The following is a 19996-nucleotide window of genomic DNA, read 5'->3' on the forward strand; positions in this document are numbered from 1 at the left end:
ATTGGGAGTGGGCTCCACAACTCTGCATTTTGTTTGGTTGTGGTTTTCTGTAGTGGTCTCCATCTCTTGCAAAGAAGATTCCTTGATGAAAGGTGAAGAACACACTTACCTGTGGGTGTTAAGACAGATGTTTATAGATTGTTGTTAGGGTTTATATTGGCTGAGTAAATTAGTGGTTGTCGATCCCTTCCAGAAACCATGGTTTCATTAGTACTGAATAGTTAGGTTTCCAGTACAGGCATGGTAATCCTCTAGCTGAGGGGTCGTAAGTCCTTAGAAAGCTGTTGGTTGCCACCAAGGTATATGTGCCATTACTGTGTCTATAGGATTATTGTGCCAACGTACTTTAAATTTTAGAAACTGAATCTCTTTTATGACCTCAGCTCACTTAAATTTACTTGAGTTTTTTTTTTTTAACTTCAGTTAGGAAAAGAGAGGCAACAATGCCATTCTCAAAGACAATGCCATTTACAAATATAAAGCATTAAACATGTACAAACAACTACAGTCTTTATGACAATGGATACTAAAGGTTTTATTATTTTAAAAAATTCCATTAAACCTCATGTGGGACAGTTCAGTTTATTGATATTTTTAAAAATGCATATTTTTTTTCTTTCCTTTTTTTTTTGAGACAGGGTTTCTCTGTGTAATACTTAGCTGTTGTAGAACTCACTTCATAGACCAGGCTGGCCTCGAACTCACAGAGGTCCACTTTTGCCTCCCAAGTGCTGGGATTAAAGGTGTGTGCCAGCACTGCCTGGCAAAAATGCATATTCTTGCATCCACGCATCCATCCATCCATCCATCCATCCATCCATCCATCCATCCTGTGTGTGAGCCGTAGTGTGTATGTAGTCAGAGAGCAGCTGTAGGAGTTGGGTTTTCTCTTCTGTTAGATGGAGTCTGTAGATCAAGCTCAAGTTGTAGGACCTGGAGATATGTGCCTTTACCTGATGAGTCATTTTTGCCAGACCACAATTGTTTAAACACTCTTACCTGAGATTATTGTGATTATAGTATCTTTGAAATTTTGGTCTGTAACTCCCTTTGGAGTTACAAATGATTGGCAGTAAGGAAGTTTCCCACTTGAAGTGTAAATGTAAGGGCATTAATAGTTTTCATACAGACCCCTTATTGTCACAGTGTATTATTTTCCATGTCAGTATAGCACAGGGTTATATCAGAAAACATTTTTGTGAAGAAAAAGTTGTTTGTTTTTTTTTTTTTTTTTTTTTTTTTTGAGACAGGGTTTCTCTTTCTCTGTGTAGCCCTGGCTGTCCTGGAACTTGTTCCGTAGACAAAACTGACCTCGAACTCAGAGATTTGCCTGCTTTTCTTAACCAATTCCTGGGATTAAAAGTATGCACTGCCCTTGCTGGCTCAATGAAGTTTTCTTGATACTAAGACCAATTAAAATTTTTTTTAAAATTTTTTTTATTCTTTGCGTTCCCGAAAATGTGATAGTCAAGTAATATTTGTACATTCCTGTCCTACTTTCAACTGGACAGCCTTAGCCATTTTAGTGGTCCTGGACTGGACTTTCTGGAGACTAGCCAAGTAGTAGAGATGTACAGCACTGAGTTGCACCTTTGTATGCAATTTCTGTGTTCCAAGAATTTCCAGACCATTGAAAGAGTTATTTATGATCTCTGTCCATTATTAACACCCTACATTTTAATTCTGTGGCGCTATAAAGAGACAACATTTCTTTAGCACAGGTTTGACAGAGTTTCAAGGCTATGGATTCTTAAATAGAACTACTAGCTTTTTTGTGTATGTTCCTGAGCATGGGGTGGGATGGTAGTTTTTTCTTTTTCCCTGATTTTTTCAGGTAAGAGTATTATAGGAGTAGATCCCAGCTTGAGTCAGGCAAAGTTAATACTTTTCTGTTGCTGTGAATTACCACCATCAAAGACAATTTAGGACTGAATTTATTTTGGCATGGAGTTCTAGAGGGATGAGTCTTCATAGCAGGGAGACATAGAAGCAGGAACAGGAAGCTGAGAACTCATATTTTCGTCTGCAGGCGTGAAGCAGAGACATTTAACTGGAATTGGGGTGAGCCTCTACCCCCAACATGCTTTCTGTAGTAAGGCCACACCTCCTAAACTTACCCAAATAGTGCCATGTGCTAGAAACCAATTCTTCAGATACTCAAGCCTATGGGGAGTAGCTCTCATTCAAACTACCATAGTTTCTCTCAGTTTTGGTATAAGTAATAGAGATAGAGTACATACGCACAACACAGGTGAAATCTATGTCCAGAAAAACTTTTGGACACATGTGACCTACCAAAATTCAAGAAAATATAAAAAAGAAATCCAGGAAATAAAATTTACCAACCAAGAAAAAGGCCCGGGACCAGAAGAGGCTGCACTGTTAAATGTAACCAAACATTTAAAGAAATAGCATCAATGTTTCTCAAGAAATTCCATATAATTGAGCGGGAAGGAACCCTTCCAAATTGATTCTGTAAGGTCAACGTTATTTTGGTCACAAAACCCAACAGAGCAAAACAAAGAAAATACTCCCCAATGCCTTTGAATGCAAAATTATGCAAAATTCTAGCAAATTCAACTTTACAGGCATACTACAGATTGCATGACAGATTTCCTTCCAGAGATGCAAAGATGTTTTTATCTTCTACAAATCAATAAACATAAATAGAATGAGAGACAAAAATCATATTATCATCCCAATAGATGGAGAGGAAACATTGGCTAAAACTCAGCCTCCCTTCATGGTCTGGACAAGGTAGGTACAGAAGACTCATACCACATTGTACTGCAGGCTATGTGCATAGTCAGTGTACTGAATGTGAAAATCTGAAAGCATTTCCTGTAAGGTCAGGAACAAGTCAAGGGTGATAAGACTTTCATGGTCAGGGATGGAGGGCTTTTCATGGTTTTTAATATATATAGTGATAGAAGTGTAACTAAAGCTATTAGTTTAGAGAGAGAGAGAGAGAGAGAGAGAGAGAGAGAGAGAGAGAGAGAGAAATACCAGACATATGAGCAAGAAAGGAGAAAGTCAGAAAAATCTAGAGAAAAAGCAAGACAACATACAAAAATTAGTAATTCTGTAATTCAGTAGTTTGGGGTGGATCAGAAGCTTAAGGTTATCCTTGACTACGAAGCAAGTTGCAGGGTATTGTAGGACACAGGAGACCCTGGCCAGCCTGATAGCCTGAGGCTGATGTCTGTGACTCACACAGTAGGAGAAACGACTTCCACATGTTGTCCTTTAACCTTCACATGCATGCTGTAGCACTACCTCCCATACATAAGAAGTAAATGTAATTTTAAAAAATTAAAGAAAAATGCTTAGTATGCAAAACTATATCATACCAAAGTAATTCAAAACTATCGCAAGTTACCATCTTATCCTGTTTATAATGTCTGTTGCGAAAAACATGAAAACATGGAAAAAAGGAGGATGTGTACACTGTTGGTGTTGTATAAATTAGTCCAGCTGTTTTGAGAGTGGCAGTTTCTCAAAAACCTAAAAATAATCCCAGCAGTGAGAGGCAGAAACAGGAGGATCCTAAGGTCAAGGTAAATCTGGATTACAACTAGGGCCCTGTCACAGACAATAAATAATAGTATCATAAATCCAGCTATATTCTTAGACAGTGTATCTGAAATTTTTAAAATTGGAGATGGACTGTCCAACATCACTTTCAAATTTTTCTTCCATTTGTTTACTTACATGTGTGACACAGCACATATGTAGAGGCCAGAAGAGTTACTTCCTTCCTTTTACTGTGTCATTTCCAGGTATCAGACTCTGGTTGCTAGGCTTTGGTAACAAGTACTTTTACTTGCTGGGCCATCTTGCTGGCCCCAGCATCACTGATTTTCAAAGAAAAAAAGCAAGAGAGTCAACCCTAAGGATGGATCCATCTGCCCTGATACAGGAGAGAACAGGGGATTTGTATGCACTGCCCAAAGCCGTTAATGCATTGAAGGAGGGGGAGGCGCTGAGACAAGGGTTCACTCCAGTTTTCTCTAGTTCTATCTTGAGAAAATCTGTTTGCTTCCACTTCTGTCTTCTGGTTTGTGACTGGATGAGCTGTGTATTGATGACAGTGGGGTGTTGAAATCATCCCTGTTGATACTGTATTAAAGCCTATTTCATTTGATGCCCTCCTGGTTCTTACTGTTTGTTTTGTTTGAGACAGATCTTAAGTACCTTAACCTTAACTTTGAACGCCTGACTCTCGTCACTCACCATACCTACCACACCTGTCTGACTTACAGGGTCTCTGTTGATAATTAGTCCAATAGGATTATCCTTAAATGTGATCTCTTGTGTGTTTTAAGTCTTTGTGGTGCTGTCCTTTGACAGGTTGACTATCATACATTGTAGAGAGGATATTCTCTGACTGTTGGGGGTTATGTAACAATCCTGTCCCTAAGCTGGGTGGTGGTGGCACATACCTTTAATCTCAGCACTTGGGAGGCAGAGGCAGGCAGATTTCTGTGAGTTCAAGACCAGCCTGATCTATAAGAGCTAGTTCCAGGACAGGCTCCAAAGCTATAGAGAAACCCTATCTTGGGAGTTGGTGGGGGAACGCAAAAAACAAACAAAATCTTGTCCCTGATGGTGCCTGCCTTTCCCAAAATTAGAGAAAATTTCTGCTGTTTCATTTGTTTTGCTTTGTCCTTATTAAAATTTTGAGTATGTTGATGACACACATATTTCATCTTTTAATGATATCCTCCAATCTTTCATGTTCTTTTCATTCTTATTTTTATATTTTTATACAAATGTGTTATTTCCGAAAAGATGTCTTCAAGCTCTCATATTATTTCTTTTTCCTTAATTAAGTCTGCTGTTGAAGTTTTTGGATGGATTCTGTTTGATTCAATGAACACCATTTCCTAGATTTCTTATTAGTTCTTTTTATAAATCTCTTTGATGAATTTCTTAATCATATATTGCCTTGTTTTTCCAAGTTTACTTAGTCATTCTATTTATATTCCTTTGGATCTCATTAAGCTTTAAAACAGCAACAACATACTATCTTAATTTTTTTTGTCTTGAATTTCATCTTGTTTAGCATATTTAGCTTTTTTTTAGAATGTGCTTACTTTGTCTTTTTCATATTTTTTTTATTTATTTCTACTAAGATTTGCATGTCTAGTAAAACCAGTATCTCTTCAATTTCAGTGGAGGTAAAATCTTAGGGATAATAATTTGTTATGGAGAATTGAGTTTATTTCTAGCTGATTACTATAATACTGTCACTTTACTCCTGAGAGTTTCTTTGGGTTTGATTATTGAGGGTGGGCATAACCCATGCTTAGTATGGAGTTGAAGAAACCCACTTCTGCTGGTGACACAGGAATAGAGATGCTGTAGCAGGCCCAGCCTTGTGTGGTAGAGTACTTGTGTAGTAACTCTTACCTACAGTTGGAGATGTAGTCCCTAGGTCATGGAGGTTTTCTCAGGCACTGTTTATACTGCCTCTGTTATTTGAATATGCAGTTGTAGTAAGCATAATGTCCAAAACATTTGTTCTTTGAGTAGGCAGTGGGTACAAGTCCAGTGGTCCTCTAGGAAGGTTCCAACAGAGATCACAGCACTTCCGCTGTGCCACTGATACCTGGTCTTCACAGGAGTGTGTGATTGTACAAGATAATTGTGAAGACTGATACAGAGGACACATGTAGTTGTAATGGAAGCAGAAATATTCTTCTGTTCTGCTGTAGGCATCCCTGTCCAAGAGTGGGACCTTAGGTCTCCTCCCCTAGTGTGCATACTTGCTTGGGATGGGCTTTTCCTCCTCTGAAAAACCATTATCTACCAGGGATATTGCCAGAATGGTTGCAACTGGAGCTGTGCAAAATTCCTGGTAGTTCTAAGTACAGACGGAAATGAAGGAGAGAGAACACATCCAGACACAGTATCTATGGACCAGCTGGGTAGCATTATGATGGTGCAATGACATTGCTTGAAACTGCCCCAGAACAACTATCTGTGTGTGTTGAGGAAACAGTCTGGGAGCTCTTTTCTTCATCTTGTTAGAGTCAGGAGCTTCTGTGTGGAACTGAGAGCTGAGCAGGATCAAACTATACCCTTGTCTCAGTTGGTGGGCTCGGCAATCATTTGGTTTTTGTGGCTAATGCTCCACTCTGCATCCCTTATACTGAATTTTCAGGATAGCTCTATTGATGGGTTTTTGTCAGTGTCTTTCCACTGAGTTAAGTCTGACCATGTGAAACATGGCAGTCCAGATTCAATATTCTATTCTCAAGAAGCCTCTGGCTTACAACATCCTGGGGAATTGCTGGGTGAAAACCTTTTTATAACTCTACTAGTGGGTAGATTCAGATTCTCTTTAGAATGTAAGCTTTCAGGGTTATAAAACTTCCAAGTAGGTAAGAGTGTCATTGTCTGATTTTCTTTTTACTTTTATCCCACAAGGGAAAGGGTTCCAAGCTGCTGAGCTAGGAACATGGGTGTTGGAGTGTTTTTCTTTTACTATGCAACTGTACCAAGGCTTGGGACTTTATAATGCTTTTGCTTTTTCTGTGGTTGAATGCCAGTTTTTCATCTCAACATGCATCTGTACATCTGTTACCTGTTGCCAGCCTTTCTCCCCTCCCCCTCTTTATTCTGTGGAAGGAAAAAGTGAGTGCTGGGTACTTCTGCTCAGCCATCTTGCCTTCCCTTCAACAGTCACTTAAAGTAGCACATTTTAAATATTCCTAGGCCTTGATTAACAAGTCATCTGAAAATTACCATTGGGAGGGGCTTGTCTACAATAATTTTATTGTCAGAAGGTCTTTGTAGTCTTAAAAGTTGTTGTGGATATTTTGCCTGTGTGTAATTGAAGGGATCAGGTGTACCCATTTTCTATACCAGAACCCTTAACACTTTATCTGGAGGTGAACATGTTATGTTGTGTGAGACGTGTTTAAAAATTACCCAGTGCTGTTTGTGATTGCTTGTTTAAATTGTTTTTTCCCTTTTACACACTTGTAACTATAATTGTGGTATATGAATAAAGGTGCTAGTTAAAAAATGATATTTTTTAACATATTTTTAAAAATGATTTCTTCTAGAGACAAAAAAGCGTCAGTGTAAAGTTCTTTTTGACTACCTTCCACAAAATGAGGACGAACTGGTGCTGACAGTGGGGGATATCATTGATATTAATGAAGAGGTAAGGATCAGAAGGACTGTGTGCATTTGCAGTAGCATAGCAGTTCTGTGGTGTGGCTTCTAGAAGAGGGCTTTGTCAGAGTATTAAAGTTTATAAAATTTATGCCTGTTTTCAGTAAAATTTAAAGACAATCCTTGTTACTTGTACTTGCTATGTACTGTTTGTGTGTTTGTCTTAATAAAAATAAACATTTTTTAAGCTTAAAATTAATGTAATTTTCTATTGGCAAGAAGCTCACTCAAGCCTGGCTACCTGAGTTCCATCCTTGTAACCCATATAAAGGTGGAAAGGAGAACTGACTCTAGAGAGTTGCCCCCTGACCTCTGCATGCACATTACATGCTCACACCCGTACTCGCATTGTGCACACATACCATTATAATAATGCAAAAAAGTAAAATTAATGTTATTTAAATAGTCCCAAACACCAGAGAGCCTTATCTTAATTCTCTGTTGGCATAAAACAATAACAAAAATTTCTTTTTGAATGATATAGGAATGCAATGCAGAAATTGCTTTAAAGTCTGTCTTGTTTGAATTGTTGTATTTAAATTCTAGCCAAGTATGTTTTTTTCACAGTTTTAATACTTTAAAATATGAAAACATTTTTAATTTCTTACATCTGCTTTTCTCATTGAAGGAATATTTCAAGTTTTGCTGGCCACTGAAGATGCTGTTTTAGAGAGTGCTTTGATAAAATGTATTGTACCAGGAATTGATTTTGTGTCATGATTTCTCATTTATCACTGGTATCTACGATAATTTTGAGAATACCTATACAAAAAGGCCATATGATCTCTGTCTGATGGTGACAACAGTTAACATTTATTTGAAAGTACTGTGCTAAATAAGTTTGAGATTTTCTTCCTTTATAACAGAAGGGGATATTTATTTTCATTTCTCAGAGGTAGAGACTGAGTCATAGAGAACCACATTGCTTATAGTTGTTACTTGTGATGCAGAAGAAGCTACCCCAAAATTAGTGGCAAAAACAACTGTTATGCTTGTGGGTCTTATGGCTCAGGTATGCAGATAGACTACAAGGGATTGGCCTGTCTGTCCTGTGATGTCTGGGACCCCAGCTGGACGGGTTCAGAAGTAAGGGGCTGGTGAGAGCCTTTGTGAGAAAGTCCCTCTGTTTACACCTGTGTCTGATAGCATAGAAAACTAGAACTGTCACTTGAACAGCTCTTTAGTGTCGTTTCCATTTGGCTTGGATTTCTTAGAGGATGGGAGTGTCTGGGTAGTTGGTCTGAACATAACAGATCTCAAACCTGAAATGATCAAGATCCTGAAACCTCCTGACTACCCGCATAATAATTAAAAAGGTTCAGATTTTGGGTTGAGTTATTGTAAACACTCCGTGGTCTGAAATCCAAAACATTTTTAGTAGAAGGTGCTAATTTTGATTTGCATAGCAGTTTCACAACTCTGAGTGCAACCAATTCAGCATACATGGGGGAGTGTCTTTTACAAGCTAGGCTTGGAAATGATAGCTACTTACAAACCACTTAGAAACTGTCAGGAGTGAAACCATCTTCATTTAACTTTATATGTGCCTGACATGTAGTGGCCTGAATTTGATTGTGTGTAGTTTGTCATCTTGTTGTGCCTGTCTGGAACAGCTTTCTATCCCCCATCCCCCACATGGAGGAGTTGAACCCAGGACTCTGTATATAGTGGGTCCTTGGTTTTTAGCTAGGGTCTGACCATGTATTTCAGGCTGGCCTCAAACTGTAGTCTTCTTTTTCACCTCCTGAGCACTGGAATTACAGGCATGTGTGTACAGGCTCGACTACAGTCTGTTTTTAAATGATTGTTTGCGTTTTATTTGTTTGTTTTTATTTGTGTTTCTTAGAGACAAATAAGGGTCTCAAAGCTCAGTCTGGCCTTAAACTGGTGGTTTTCCTGCCTCAGCCTCCTCAGTGCTGGGATTACAGGCATGGTTACCGTGCCCAGTTCATTATTGCTATGCTTGAATGAGTGTTCACTGCCACTCTTCCCAAGAATTTCTTAAATAACTTTTAACAAATTGCTGATATTTGGAGTTTAATACTGACTTTATTTTTACTTTGTGGCTGTTCCATTTTGTCATATTTAATTCCATAGCACACATGGCTCCTATAGTTTTTAGTCCTTTATCTTAGTTTCTTTTTTCCTTTTCTTTCTTCCCTCTTTTTTTGAGGCAGAGTCTCACTCTGTAGCCCACTTCTTTGAACTTAAAATTTAGCTTGGTCTGGCCTTGCAGTCAAAACAACTCTCCTGTCCTATTCCCTGAGTGCTGTGGTCAGACATGAGTCTTCATGCCCAGTTTCATATTGCCTTTGGTCTGCTTAAACCTCTGAGCTCTTCGTGCTTGCTGCTTTACTTTGCCATCCCAAGCATACTGTATCTTGCTATTAGTATTTCAGCTATATTGTCTGTAACCATCATGAATTTTGATGTGACTATTTTTTCCCCACATGCTTTTTTTTTTTTAAAGATTTATTGATTTATTATGAATACAATATTCTGCCTGCATGTGTACCTGCACCCCTGAAGAGGGCACCAGATCTCATTATAGATGGTTGTGAGCCACCATGTGGTTGCTGGGAATTGAACTCAGGACCTCAGGAAGAAGAGTCAGTGCTCTTAACTGCTGAGCCATCTCTCCAGACCTCCCCACATGCTTTTTATCTAGAAGATTCTCATTTAGGCTTAGTGTTGAGTTTCTTGGTCTTTGGCTTTTAGGGGAGAAGGTTCTGATACTTTCCAGCTCCTGCTCCTGTGCGCTTATTGGACTTTTTTCTCACTTTGATTACAGCACTTATTTTTATATTCCATTATTACTAGTTTACTTGTTTTTGTTTTGAGACAGGAATTCACTGTGTAGTTTTGGCTGACTTGGAGCTAATAAAGGTTGACCTGTTTCTTTCTTCTGTGTGCTGGGATTAAAGGTGTGCCACCATGCCTAGCAGTTACATTCTGTGTGCTTACTGCTTTCTTAGATTGTTTATTCAAGAGCATGGATTGCTGCAGTCTAATACTCTCCTAGGTTAGCTGTTCAGCAAAGACAAGGAAGGGATTTTTCATATACAAGGTTTGAATCTTTTCCCAGCCAAAAATCATGGCTTGTATATAGAGTCCCCATTGCATTAATTATTCATTAAGAATTTTGTTTTCAGGCTGGGAATGGTAGCACATGCCTTTAATCTGGAGGCAGAGATAAGTGGATATTTGTGAGTTTGAGACCAGTCTGGTCTACTTAGTGAGTTTCAGGATAGTCAGAAAAGTTTATGTAGAGATCAGTTTGCTAAGGTGGATAGTGTTGAAAATGAGTTATGTAAATGAGATATTTCTAGCTGTGATGTAATGCTGATAAGTAAATGATGACAGCAGTGTACTCTACAAAATTTACTGTTACTCTCTAAACCCCTTTAGCATCCTTTGTCCAACAACAGAAACTATATGTCTGAAAACAATCACTGATTTTTTTAAATAGATTGAGTCATCTTATTATTAATGAGTATAAAGGCTTTTTATATTTAAAATATTTATATTTTAAATATTCATTGGTGTTTTGCTGGCTTGTATGTTATGTCTATATGAGGGTGTCAGATCCCTTGGAACTGGAGTTATATAGACAGTTGTGAGTTGCCACGTGGGTGCTGGGAATTGAACCTGGGTTCTCTGGAAGAGCTGCCAGTGCCCTTAACTGCTGAGCCATCTCTCCAGCCGTGTTAAAGAATTTGGTTCATGAGAACATTTTTGTTTGGAGTAAGGTGCTTATTAGATGAATTTTGAAAGTGATTTTTTTCAGGGTTGGAGAGATGACTCAACATTTCAGAGCACTGGCTGCTCTTCTAGAGGACCCCAGCTCATATCCCAGTGTTCACATGGCAGCTCATATTATGGTAACTCCAGTTTCAGGGTTTCTGATGCCTTCTTATGGCCTCTGGGGCTACAACATGCTTTGTAGTACATGCACCACATCAGGGAAATACCCATACACATAAAATGAACAAAATAATAAACAAAGCGAAAATATTTTTTTCATAGTTTGCTTAATAATCATTGTTTAACTAAAAGGGGGGATAAGATTTTATACATTTTGACATCCTTAGACATTTTTTTACATTTATCATTAAATTTATTTTTAATTATATGTATGCGTGTGGATCTGAGTGCTGGTATGTACATATGTGTGCAGGTGCCTGAAGTGGCTTGAGGTTTGTGATCCCCAAGAGCTGGGATGTTGTGAGCTGTCTGACTTGGATACTGGGAATGGAATTTTGAACCTCTGCATTCTTAACTCCTGAGCATGCATGGTGTGCGTGTGTTGTGCTAATGCCATGGCACATGTATAGAGGCCAGAGAACAACATTTGGGAGTCAATTTTCTTCTACTCTGTAGGCTTCAGGGATCAAACTCATGTAGTCAAGGTTGGCAAGCAATTCTACCTGCTGAGTCATTTCACTGGTCCAAGAAATTATATTCTTAGAGTTATTAAACTTTGTTTAAACAAATTTTTAAGTAAATAATTTATCTTATTTTTATAAAGCAAGGTTCAGTAATGCCTGAGTGCCATCCCAGTCAGGGGCTATGTGCTTTTTCAGTTATGCGTTATGTTCTACTTGTCATTTAATACAAAGTATTTGTTTCATAGGTTGTAATTGATGATAAGTTTTTGTTGTAAACATTACAAGTAATATAATTAATCCCATGCATGACTAATTAATATTAACTTAGAAATATTGGTTAGACATCATCCACTTAAACTTTATTTCCCTGTTATTTTCTTTCTTTTAAAGCGCACTTGTTTTGCATTGTTAACTACTTGCTCATATATTTTTACTTAGTTTTTCCATAGAGAGGTTTTTGCTACAATTGGACTGAACTTTTTCAGGTGGAGGAAGGCTGGTGGAGTGGAACCCTGAACAATAAGTTGGGACTTTTCCCCTCAAACTTTGTGAAAGAGTTAGAGCTCACAGAGGATGGTGAAACTCATGAAGGTCAGGACGAATCAGGTAGGAGAAAAAACTTGACTATGACTTTATCTCTTGGAATTCTTCTTTTGAGTGCTTAATCAGTTTCAGTTAGCCTGGTTTTAAAGAGCAGATTATAATGGGAACAGAAGGGGGAAAAATACCTGCTCAAATAGTTTATTTTTCTTTCCTTGAGTTCTGTTAGCGTACTATTTGAACTACCTAGTTTGCAAATGGCCTAGTTTTATAATTGAGAAAATTTTAAATAGCAATCTTTTGTTTTCTATATTCATATACCAGATTCTGTTTTCCTTACAATCAAATGCCATTTAGTTAATTGTTATTGCTGTTATTGTTATTTGGTCTTTTGAGATAAGTTCTCAACATGAGACTCACTGTGTAGACCACGCTTTATTTGAACTTGTAGCAATCCTCCGGTCTCAGTCTCAGAAGTACTAAGATTCTAATTGTGTGTCCTACCATGTTTAGCTTAATAAATTTGGTCTCTTTGCCAATTAGAGACAGAAATTCATCTTAATATGCTCATCATTTAAGGATTTATTTGAGGAAATGTTAACCCAAGCTACTTATAAATGAATACTGTTTTTTTTTTAAAAAAAACATTGTTGTGGTATTTAGGAAAGTTGCTTTAAAATACTACTTAAATTTTCAAGTGCAGGTAGGATTGTACATAAAGTGAGCATTTTAAAAAGTCATGCTTCTATTACCTAGTAATACATAGCTATTTTTGGTTATGTATGTTATGGATCTTAAGGGGTAGTCTATAACCTGTAAGATGCCAGTTACTTTACTTTTAGAGTCAGTATAATGCCAAGGTGTGTGTGTGTTTCTTGTTTATGTGAGTAGTGACAGTGAATATATGCTATCTTTGCTTTTCTGTAATTAATTTGTAAATGAAGAGTAATGATTTTATCAAAAAGGTATTATATGCAATTGCAGGGCAGTGCATTGTTTTGAGCTATTATTTCCTTTGACTTTTTTATATACAGATGTGCAAATGATTTGAAGTGAAATGAAAGCTGTTATTGTGCAGAGAATGGATTCCGAGCTTTAGTGAACGGAATGATAAGAGACTTTTAGAGAAAATAAATCCAAATAATAATTAAAACTTTCGTAGACTTGAGATTGGAGTCATGGCTCTGCAGTTAAGAGTACATACTGCTTTTGCAGAGCAGTTGGTTTCCCAGCATGCACGTTGGACTGCTCACAACAGCCTGTAACTCCATCTCCAGGAGGATCTGGTTTCTGCACTCATGTGCACATACCCACACGTACAAATAATTAAAATAAATCCTTACAAAATAAAAATAAAAATTTATCTACAGTAGCGTTAAATGTAATTGATAAAAGAAATCTAGAGTTGTTTTGAAATTATTCTCAAGTGTTCTGCTTTTATCTTCACTGTTTCCGACTTCAAAGAGAATTTCCTGCTACTTTTGTCATCGTTCATAATTTTGTATTTTGTATTTTTTTTTTGCTTGTGAATGAGGTGGTATCTTCCTTAACACTACATCCTAAGAAATTTGAAGCCTAGAGAGCAGGCAGCCTTTTTTTTTTTTTTGGAATTATTCATGTTTGTGGGGTTTTTTGCCTGTTTGTTTTGTGTATGCCACATGTGTGCCTGGTTCGCACAGAGGTCAGAAGAGTGGCCTTGGGATCCCTTGGGACTGGAGTTAACTGCTGTTTGTATGCGGGGAATCAAACCTGGGTTTTCTGGAATAGCAGTCTGTGCTAGTTCTCTTAATTACTGAGCTCTTTCACCAGCCCAAGAAGGCGTTTTGTTAAATGGTAGAAAACATGAAGAAAATTGATTTTGGGAGGAAAAGTTAGTTTTTTTTTTAAATGGCAGAAAAAGGCATGAGGTGATAAAGTTCAGAAACATCTAGAAACCTAGAAAGTTCTTATAACCCCCTCATTTCATTTGACTGATTGATTTCCATTTTTATTTAATTAATTTTTTGTTTCTCATTGTTGGTATGTATATTTGCATGTGAGTATGTGCATGCCTGGGGAAGCCAGAAAAGGAAGTTAGATCTCCTGGAGCTGGAGTTACAGGCAGTTGTGAGCTGACTGATAAGGGTTCTGAGAAGTGAACTCAGGTCCTCTGGAGGAGCGAAAGTGCTCTTAACTACTGAGCCATCTCTCCAGCCCCTAGTCCTTCATTTTATAGCAGAGAAACCCGACATTATGCTTTTATTTTTATTGAAGAATCAAAATTGCTAAGAGTTTTGTCATTTGAATTGCCGAGTACTTTTATTTGCAAAGTGTTGCCTTATAGGACTATTTTAAGCATTTTGTTTTTTGTTAAAGAGGGTCTTGCTCTATATAGTCCAGGTTGACCTCAAATTCATGGAAATCCTGCATAAACTTCCTAGGTGCTAAGATTACAGGCTTGTGCTAGAAACATTTCCTTTTAACTAGGAGAAACATAAAAATGAAAGAGTTGTCATGTATCCTTTACCCAGATTTATCTAGTTAACAACTCACCATGGTCTAATTATTGTTCATGTTCTCTCTACATCTGTTTCAAAAATCTTGTTTATCTTTTGAGACCAAAGATCGTCTCATAGTTATATTATTATCATCATCAAATCAGGATACTTTATATTGATGATGTTGTTTCACACATAGTTCATCTACAGACTTCTTTAATTGTTTTTTATTGTTTTATAATGATTTCTTCTGAACTTAGGACCACACATATGGTTTACCTTTTAAACTGATCTTTAGACCAGTTCCTTTATCTTCTGTCTGCATTTTTGGGCATTAAGACTTTTGGAGACTATACACCAATTGCTTTGATTTTTTTTCTTGAGTGGATTAGGTACATTGTTGTTCGTTTAGAATCTGAGAGACTTTTAGGGTTCCCCACAGATATCAAAATCAGAGAACACTACAGTTTCTTTCTAAAATGACATAGAATTTGCATATAATTTAGGCACATCTGATTATGCATGTTAAGTAATTTCCAGTTTTACTTATGATAACTTAAACAATGTAGATAGTTATTACACTGTATGTTTAAGGAAAAACAAGAAAAAGTCTGTAAAGATGCAGCCATCATATACCTAACCACATTTCCCCTTGGCCTAATCTGGATACAGAACTCTTGAGTATGGAACTTTCATGGATACTGTGATCTCACTGTGTCTTTTCTTGGAAGACTCTTTGAAGTATTCTGATGGTTTATGATTTTCTTATTAATCACTTCATTATTGATACCTTTTCTGAATGCTCTGTATAAAAAAGCAAAAGACTCAACCCCTTTTTTGAAATTATATTCTCTTTAATTTCATTTTAAAGCAGAATTTACTCTTCCTTATTTACACACACACACACACACACACACACACACACACACAGGCAAACTACTTATTAGAATATATAAATTTTGTTCACTGCCAAATGCCTATTTTGTGGAATAGTGTGACATGTCAATAGTCAATGAATGAAAGAATAGTACTTTTTGGTATACAGAGAATTTTCAGGCAGTTTAGAAAGTGAAACCCTTAACTTTGGAGGGTATTGATGTCACTCTTACTAAGGGTGATGAAATAGGACACGTGGTTATCCAGTGAGTAGTAAATCACGGTTGGGCTGCTGTTGATTTCTTTTATACCACTTAATGTGTAGAAGGCATGAACAGGAAATTAGGTACTAGGCGTTTCTTAGTATTACAGCCCTGTGGTTTGCACATTGGATTCTGATTTCCCGAGTCATGACTGAGAGTTCTGAGTAGTGATACGAGAGTTCGTTTACATTTTAGTGGAGCTTGTCACTAAATCTGAGATTTAATAGTTACAGACCGGAAGGAAACCCTACATATGAAAACTGCTATTCACTTAACATCTGTAGTTTGTTTACTTTTAGTGTGTTGAGCATTTGTTGTCCAGCATACTGTGTTAGATTTTGGGGATTCAGTGATGAATAACAAGCAGCTCCCCAACTTTGAAGCTTTTGTTCCATTCAAAAAGAAAAGACTTTATTAAATGAATCAAAGTTAATGTAATTTGACATGAGAAATATTTTTCTCAAGAAACTTCTGAGTACTATAGATGTACATAAAGGGGGAAAACACCTTTTGCAGAAGTCATGTGTTGAGATCTCAAAATAAATAGGCCAGTGCCTCAGCAAACTTGAAGAGTGAAGAAAGGCCATAGGTTTTCAAGATCTGGAAGACATTCATTTCAGAGAGATTTTGGATTATGTAGTTGAAGGTGGTAAGTGTTCAGGATGGAGAAATATTAGGCATAAGACACTAAAAACACTAAATCACAGAGAAAGTTTGAAGGGGAATGACATGATCTTTTTTTTTTTTTTATTTTTAAGCTGGATTCTTTTGGTTGCATGTGGAGAGTGCATTGAAGACGACTGACTGACAGGCCCAGCTGAGAGTGTTGTGTTAATTTAGGTGAAATAGTGTTTGTCTAAGCTAGAAGAATGCTGTGGTGGTGGAGAGACATGAATAGAATGGGAGAGCTCCATAGGTTCTGTATCATTTAGGATTCAGTTATGATGGGATATGGAGAGTGACTGAAAAAGAGTGGTCAGAGATTACCAGCTAGTCCTTGGGTTAATGCAGAACTGTTTATGGTCAGGAGCTAGGTTTAAGTTGGGAGAGATGGTGAATTCACTTTAGAGATGTTGAGTTAGAGCCCTGCTAGGGAATATGGAACTATCCAAGTAAAGATAATCAAGATAATATCCCTTTCTCTCTTTCTCCCTCCTTCTCTTCCTTTCCTCACATGTATATACACAAACACAGGGAAATGTGGAGCCATCTTTAAAAGCTTCTAGATTGCTGTTGTAAGATTAATGGTAAACTGGATTGTTTCTATTGAATGTTGTGTTTTCATCAGGTGTCTCTTTTGTATTACTTTTCATTAATACCCAGTATAATTCATGATTTTTTTCGTAATTTTTCAACAAAGAATCACACTTCAGATTTTAAAAATTGTTTTATGTTACTACATGGAGGTATGCATGAAGTAGTTTTTATTGTACATATTTAGTGAAAAAAGGGGAACAGATTTTATAGTAAGATATACACACACACATACACACACAATGATTATACATTTGAGCTGGAGCAGAGATGTATTTAATGAGCTGTTAAGATGAGATGTTAATAAGTAGTGAGACAAACCAAGACGAGAAAGAGGAGTAAAAATAAATGCGTAAATAAAAAATAAGTAGCATGCTAATGAATTTAGATATTATTAATTATATTAAATATAAATGGTCTGAAAATTGAATGGACAAGATTGCTAGGCTGGTAAGTATACTATCAGAGTCTCAAAACAGGTTATAAGAAAGATAGAACCTGATAGTCTTGTGTAAGACATATTAGATTTAGGATAGGATGGTTATATTAACATCAAAGGGTCCTTCAGGAAAAGAAGAAACTTCATACTGCCATGAAGCTTCTTCACAGCAAAATGCTCTTTCACAGTCTAATGCGCTGCTGCAAACCATAACGCTGGTGTTAGTTCTTCCCAGGTGGTGATGAATCAGTCATGTCCTAGTGAGTGTCACCTCTTAAGTGTTCTGTCACCTTTCTGTACCATTAGGAGACAAACCATATCTAAGTAGTAGCGTCTTGCTAAGAATCTTTTCTGAATTTCTTAGTCATAAAATTAAATATAGTTAGAATAGTTATTTTATTCAACATAGCAGCAAAAAAATCAATGAAAGTACATTTGAGCACTGTTGTTTATCTTACCGTCTTTATTTCTGTTTTTTTTTTTTTGCCAGTATAAGCTACAGATATTGTTGAAAGTGTTGTAAAGAGTTTTGTAATTTTGAATGTCATTCTTCATAAACAAAATTATTCTTTTAGAAATAACTTTGACTGGCCCTACCTCACCATTACTGTCTCCGGGAAATGGAAGTGATCCTGGATCAGTTACACAGCCAAAGAAAGTTTTCCGAGGAGTTGGATTTGGAGATATTTTTAAAGAAGGCTCTGTGAAACTTAGGACAAGAACATCCAGTAGTGAAACAGAAGAGAAAAAAACAGAAAAGGTAGTGTACTAGTTTGGTTCTTATTACTTTAATTCATACTGACCAAAATTGACTTGGAAGGAGGAAAGTGTTGGTTGGCTCACATGTCCAAGCAGTCCATCATTGAGGGAAATCAGAGCAGGACTCAAGCAGGAATAGAGGCAGGAACCATGGGGTAAAGCAGCTTACGGGCTTGCTCGGTAGGCCTGGTCCCTTTCAAATCAGTCAGCAATCAAGAAGATATTTCACAGACATGACCCACAGTCCAGGCTGGTGGAAACAATTCCTCAGTTGAGCTTCCCTCTTAGGTGATGATAGTTTGTCTAGTTGACAAGAACTAACCATCATAGGTAATCACAGTTAACTGTCAAAGGTAGTCACTGTTAACCATTGCAGGTAGTCACAGTTAACCATCGCAGGTAGTAATAATGAATTTAACTTAGATTAATTTTATTCATTGTTTCATATAGTATTTTGGGGATGAGGGTATTGGCTTTTGGTTTGTATGCTCTTTTGAGAGAAGATTCTTTATGTAGCCCAGGCTGGCCTGGACCTCAAGATCCTCCTGGTAGCTCACTCCTCATCACTAAACATTTTCTTTTTAAGTTATAAAAGGGTGAAAGTCTGTTAATTATTTTTGAGGCTCATGGGGGCTTATGAATGGGAAGCTTATGGGAAATTTCTTGTAATTTGTAATGGCTAATAATTTTATTAGGGTGCTTATTAATTGGTAAATCCAAGACTTTCCTTAGTGGCAACTTCAGTGTCCTTTTATTACAGTGTAAATATAAAAGGGAAATATTTTCGTTTTGCTTTTTAAAGCTAAAAATTTGTTATTTTTCTTTTAATTTAATAAATACCTAAAAATGAACTATTTAAAGCGAATTCTAAATAAAATGTTAAATTACTTAAGTACTACATAATTTTTCTCTTTATTCTCAACAGTAGCTAATTTACTAACCTCACTTAGATAATTTTATTAGCATTTTACTAGCATTTTCAAATGAAATCAAGTGAACAATCCATAATTTATAAGATCTAATAAAAAGCTAAAAAGTAAGCCTTTAAGTTTTTGTTTTGGGAAGAAATAATTGCAATCTTGAGCCTTTTGGAAGTTTTGGTTCCCAGTGTTTGTATTTTGGATTCCCAGTGTTGTAGTTTGTATACTGAATGAGCAAGTACTTCAGAAGAAAGGAACTTTATCCTTATAATTCTCATTTTAAAAGATAGCTTTATTTTATGTTTATGTGTGTGCACCTGTGTGTTTATGTGTATATGTGATATGCACACAACAGCCTGAGAATATCAGAAGAATTAGCTGGGTCTTCTGAAAGTGGAGTTACATGTGCTTGATTGAGCTTCTGTGTGGGTGTTGGGAACCAAACCTGGGTAAGTGCTCTTACCAGCTGTGCCATCTCTCTAGGACCTATAGTTCTCATTAATATCTCCTTATCTCTTAAACATTTAAAATATTTCATTATTTACCCAATTCAGCTACATCTTATTTGGTTGGTGAAATACGTTGTTATTTCTCCCGAGATGGTGGTCTTCTCTTCTGGCATGTTCCTGCATATTTTCCTATTTAATTGTGAGTTGGATTTAGGAAAGAGCACCTCTGCTTCCTGCCTTGCCCTTTCCTACCTCTGAGACTCTTGGCATTAAGATTTTAGGATCTAGTCCAGTATGATGGCATATATCTTTAAATCCTAGCATTTGAGGTAGAGGCAGATGAATTTCTGTGAATTTGAGGCCTGTCTGGTCTACATCTCAATTTCCATGGCAGTCAGGGCTCCATAGTGAAATGCTGTCTCTGCCCCCCCCCCCCAAACAAAAAA

The 19996-nt window shown here is 36.9% G+C and overlaps 1 protein-coding gene across 1 annotated transcript in view; it reads left to right on the forward strand.

The window, feature by feature from the left end:
- Cd2ap (CD2 associated protein) overlaps positions 1-19996 on the forward strand; it is a 74418-nt gene that overhangs the window by 23567 nt on the left and 30855 nt on the right. Inside the window, exons 4-6 of the mRNA XM_048442720.3 lie at positions 7074-7174; positions 12059-12179; positions 17998-18182. Coding sequence (XP_048298677.3) covers positions 7074-7174; positions 12059-12179; positions 17998-18182 — 407 coding nt within the window. The remainder of the gene's footprint in view (positions 1-7073; positions 7175-12058; positions 12180-17997; positions 18183-19996) is intronic.

The sequence above is a fragment of the Myodes glareolus genome, chromosome 18, assembly GCF_982192425.1.
Source record: "Myodes glareolus chromosome 18, mMyoGla1.1, whole genome shotgun sequence".
Classification (NCBI taxonomy): domain Eukaryota; kingdom Metazoa; phylum Chordata; class Mammalia; order Rodentia; family Cricetidae; genus Myodes; species Myodes glareolus.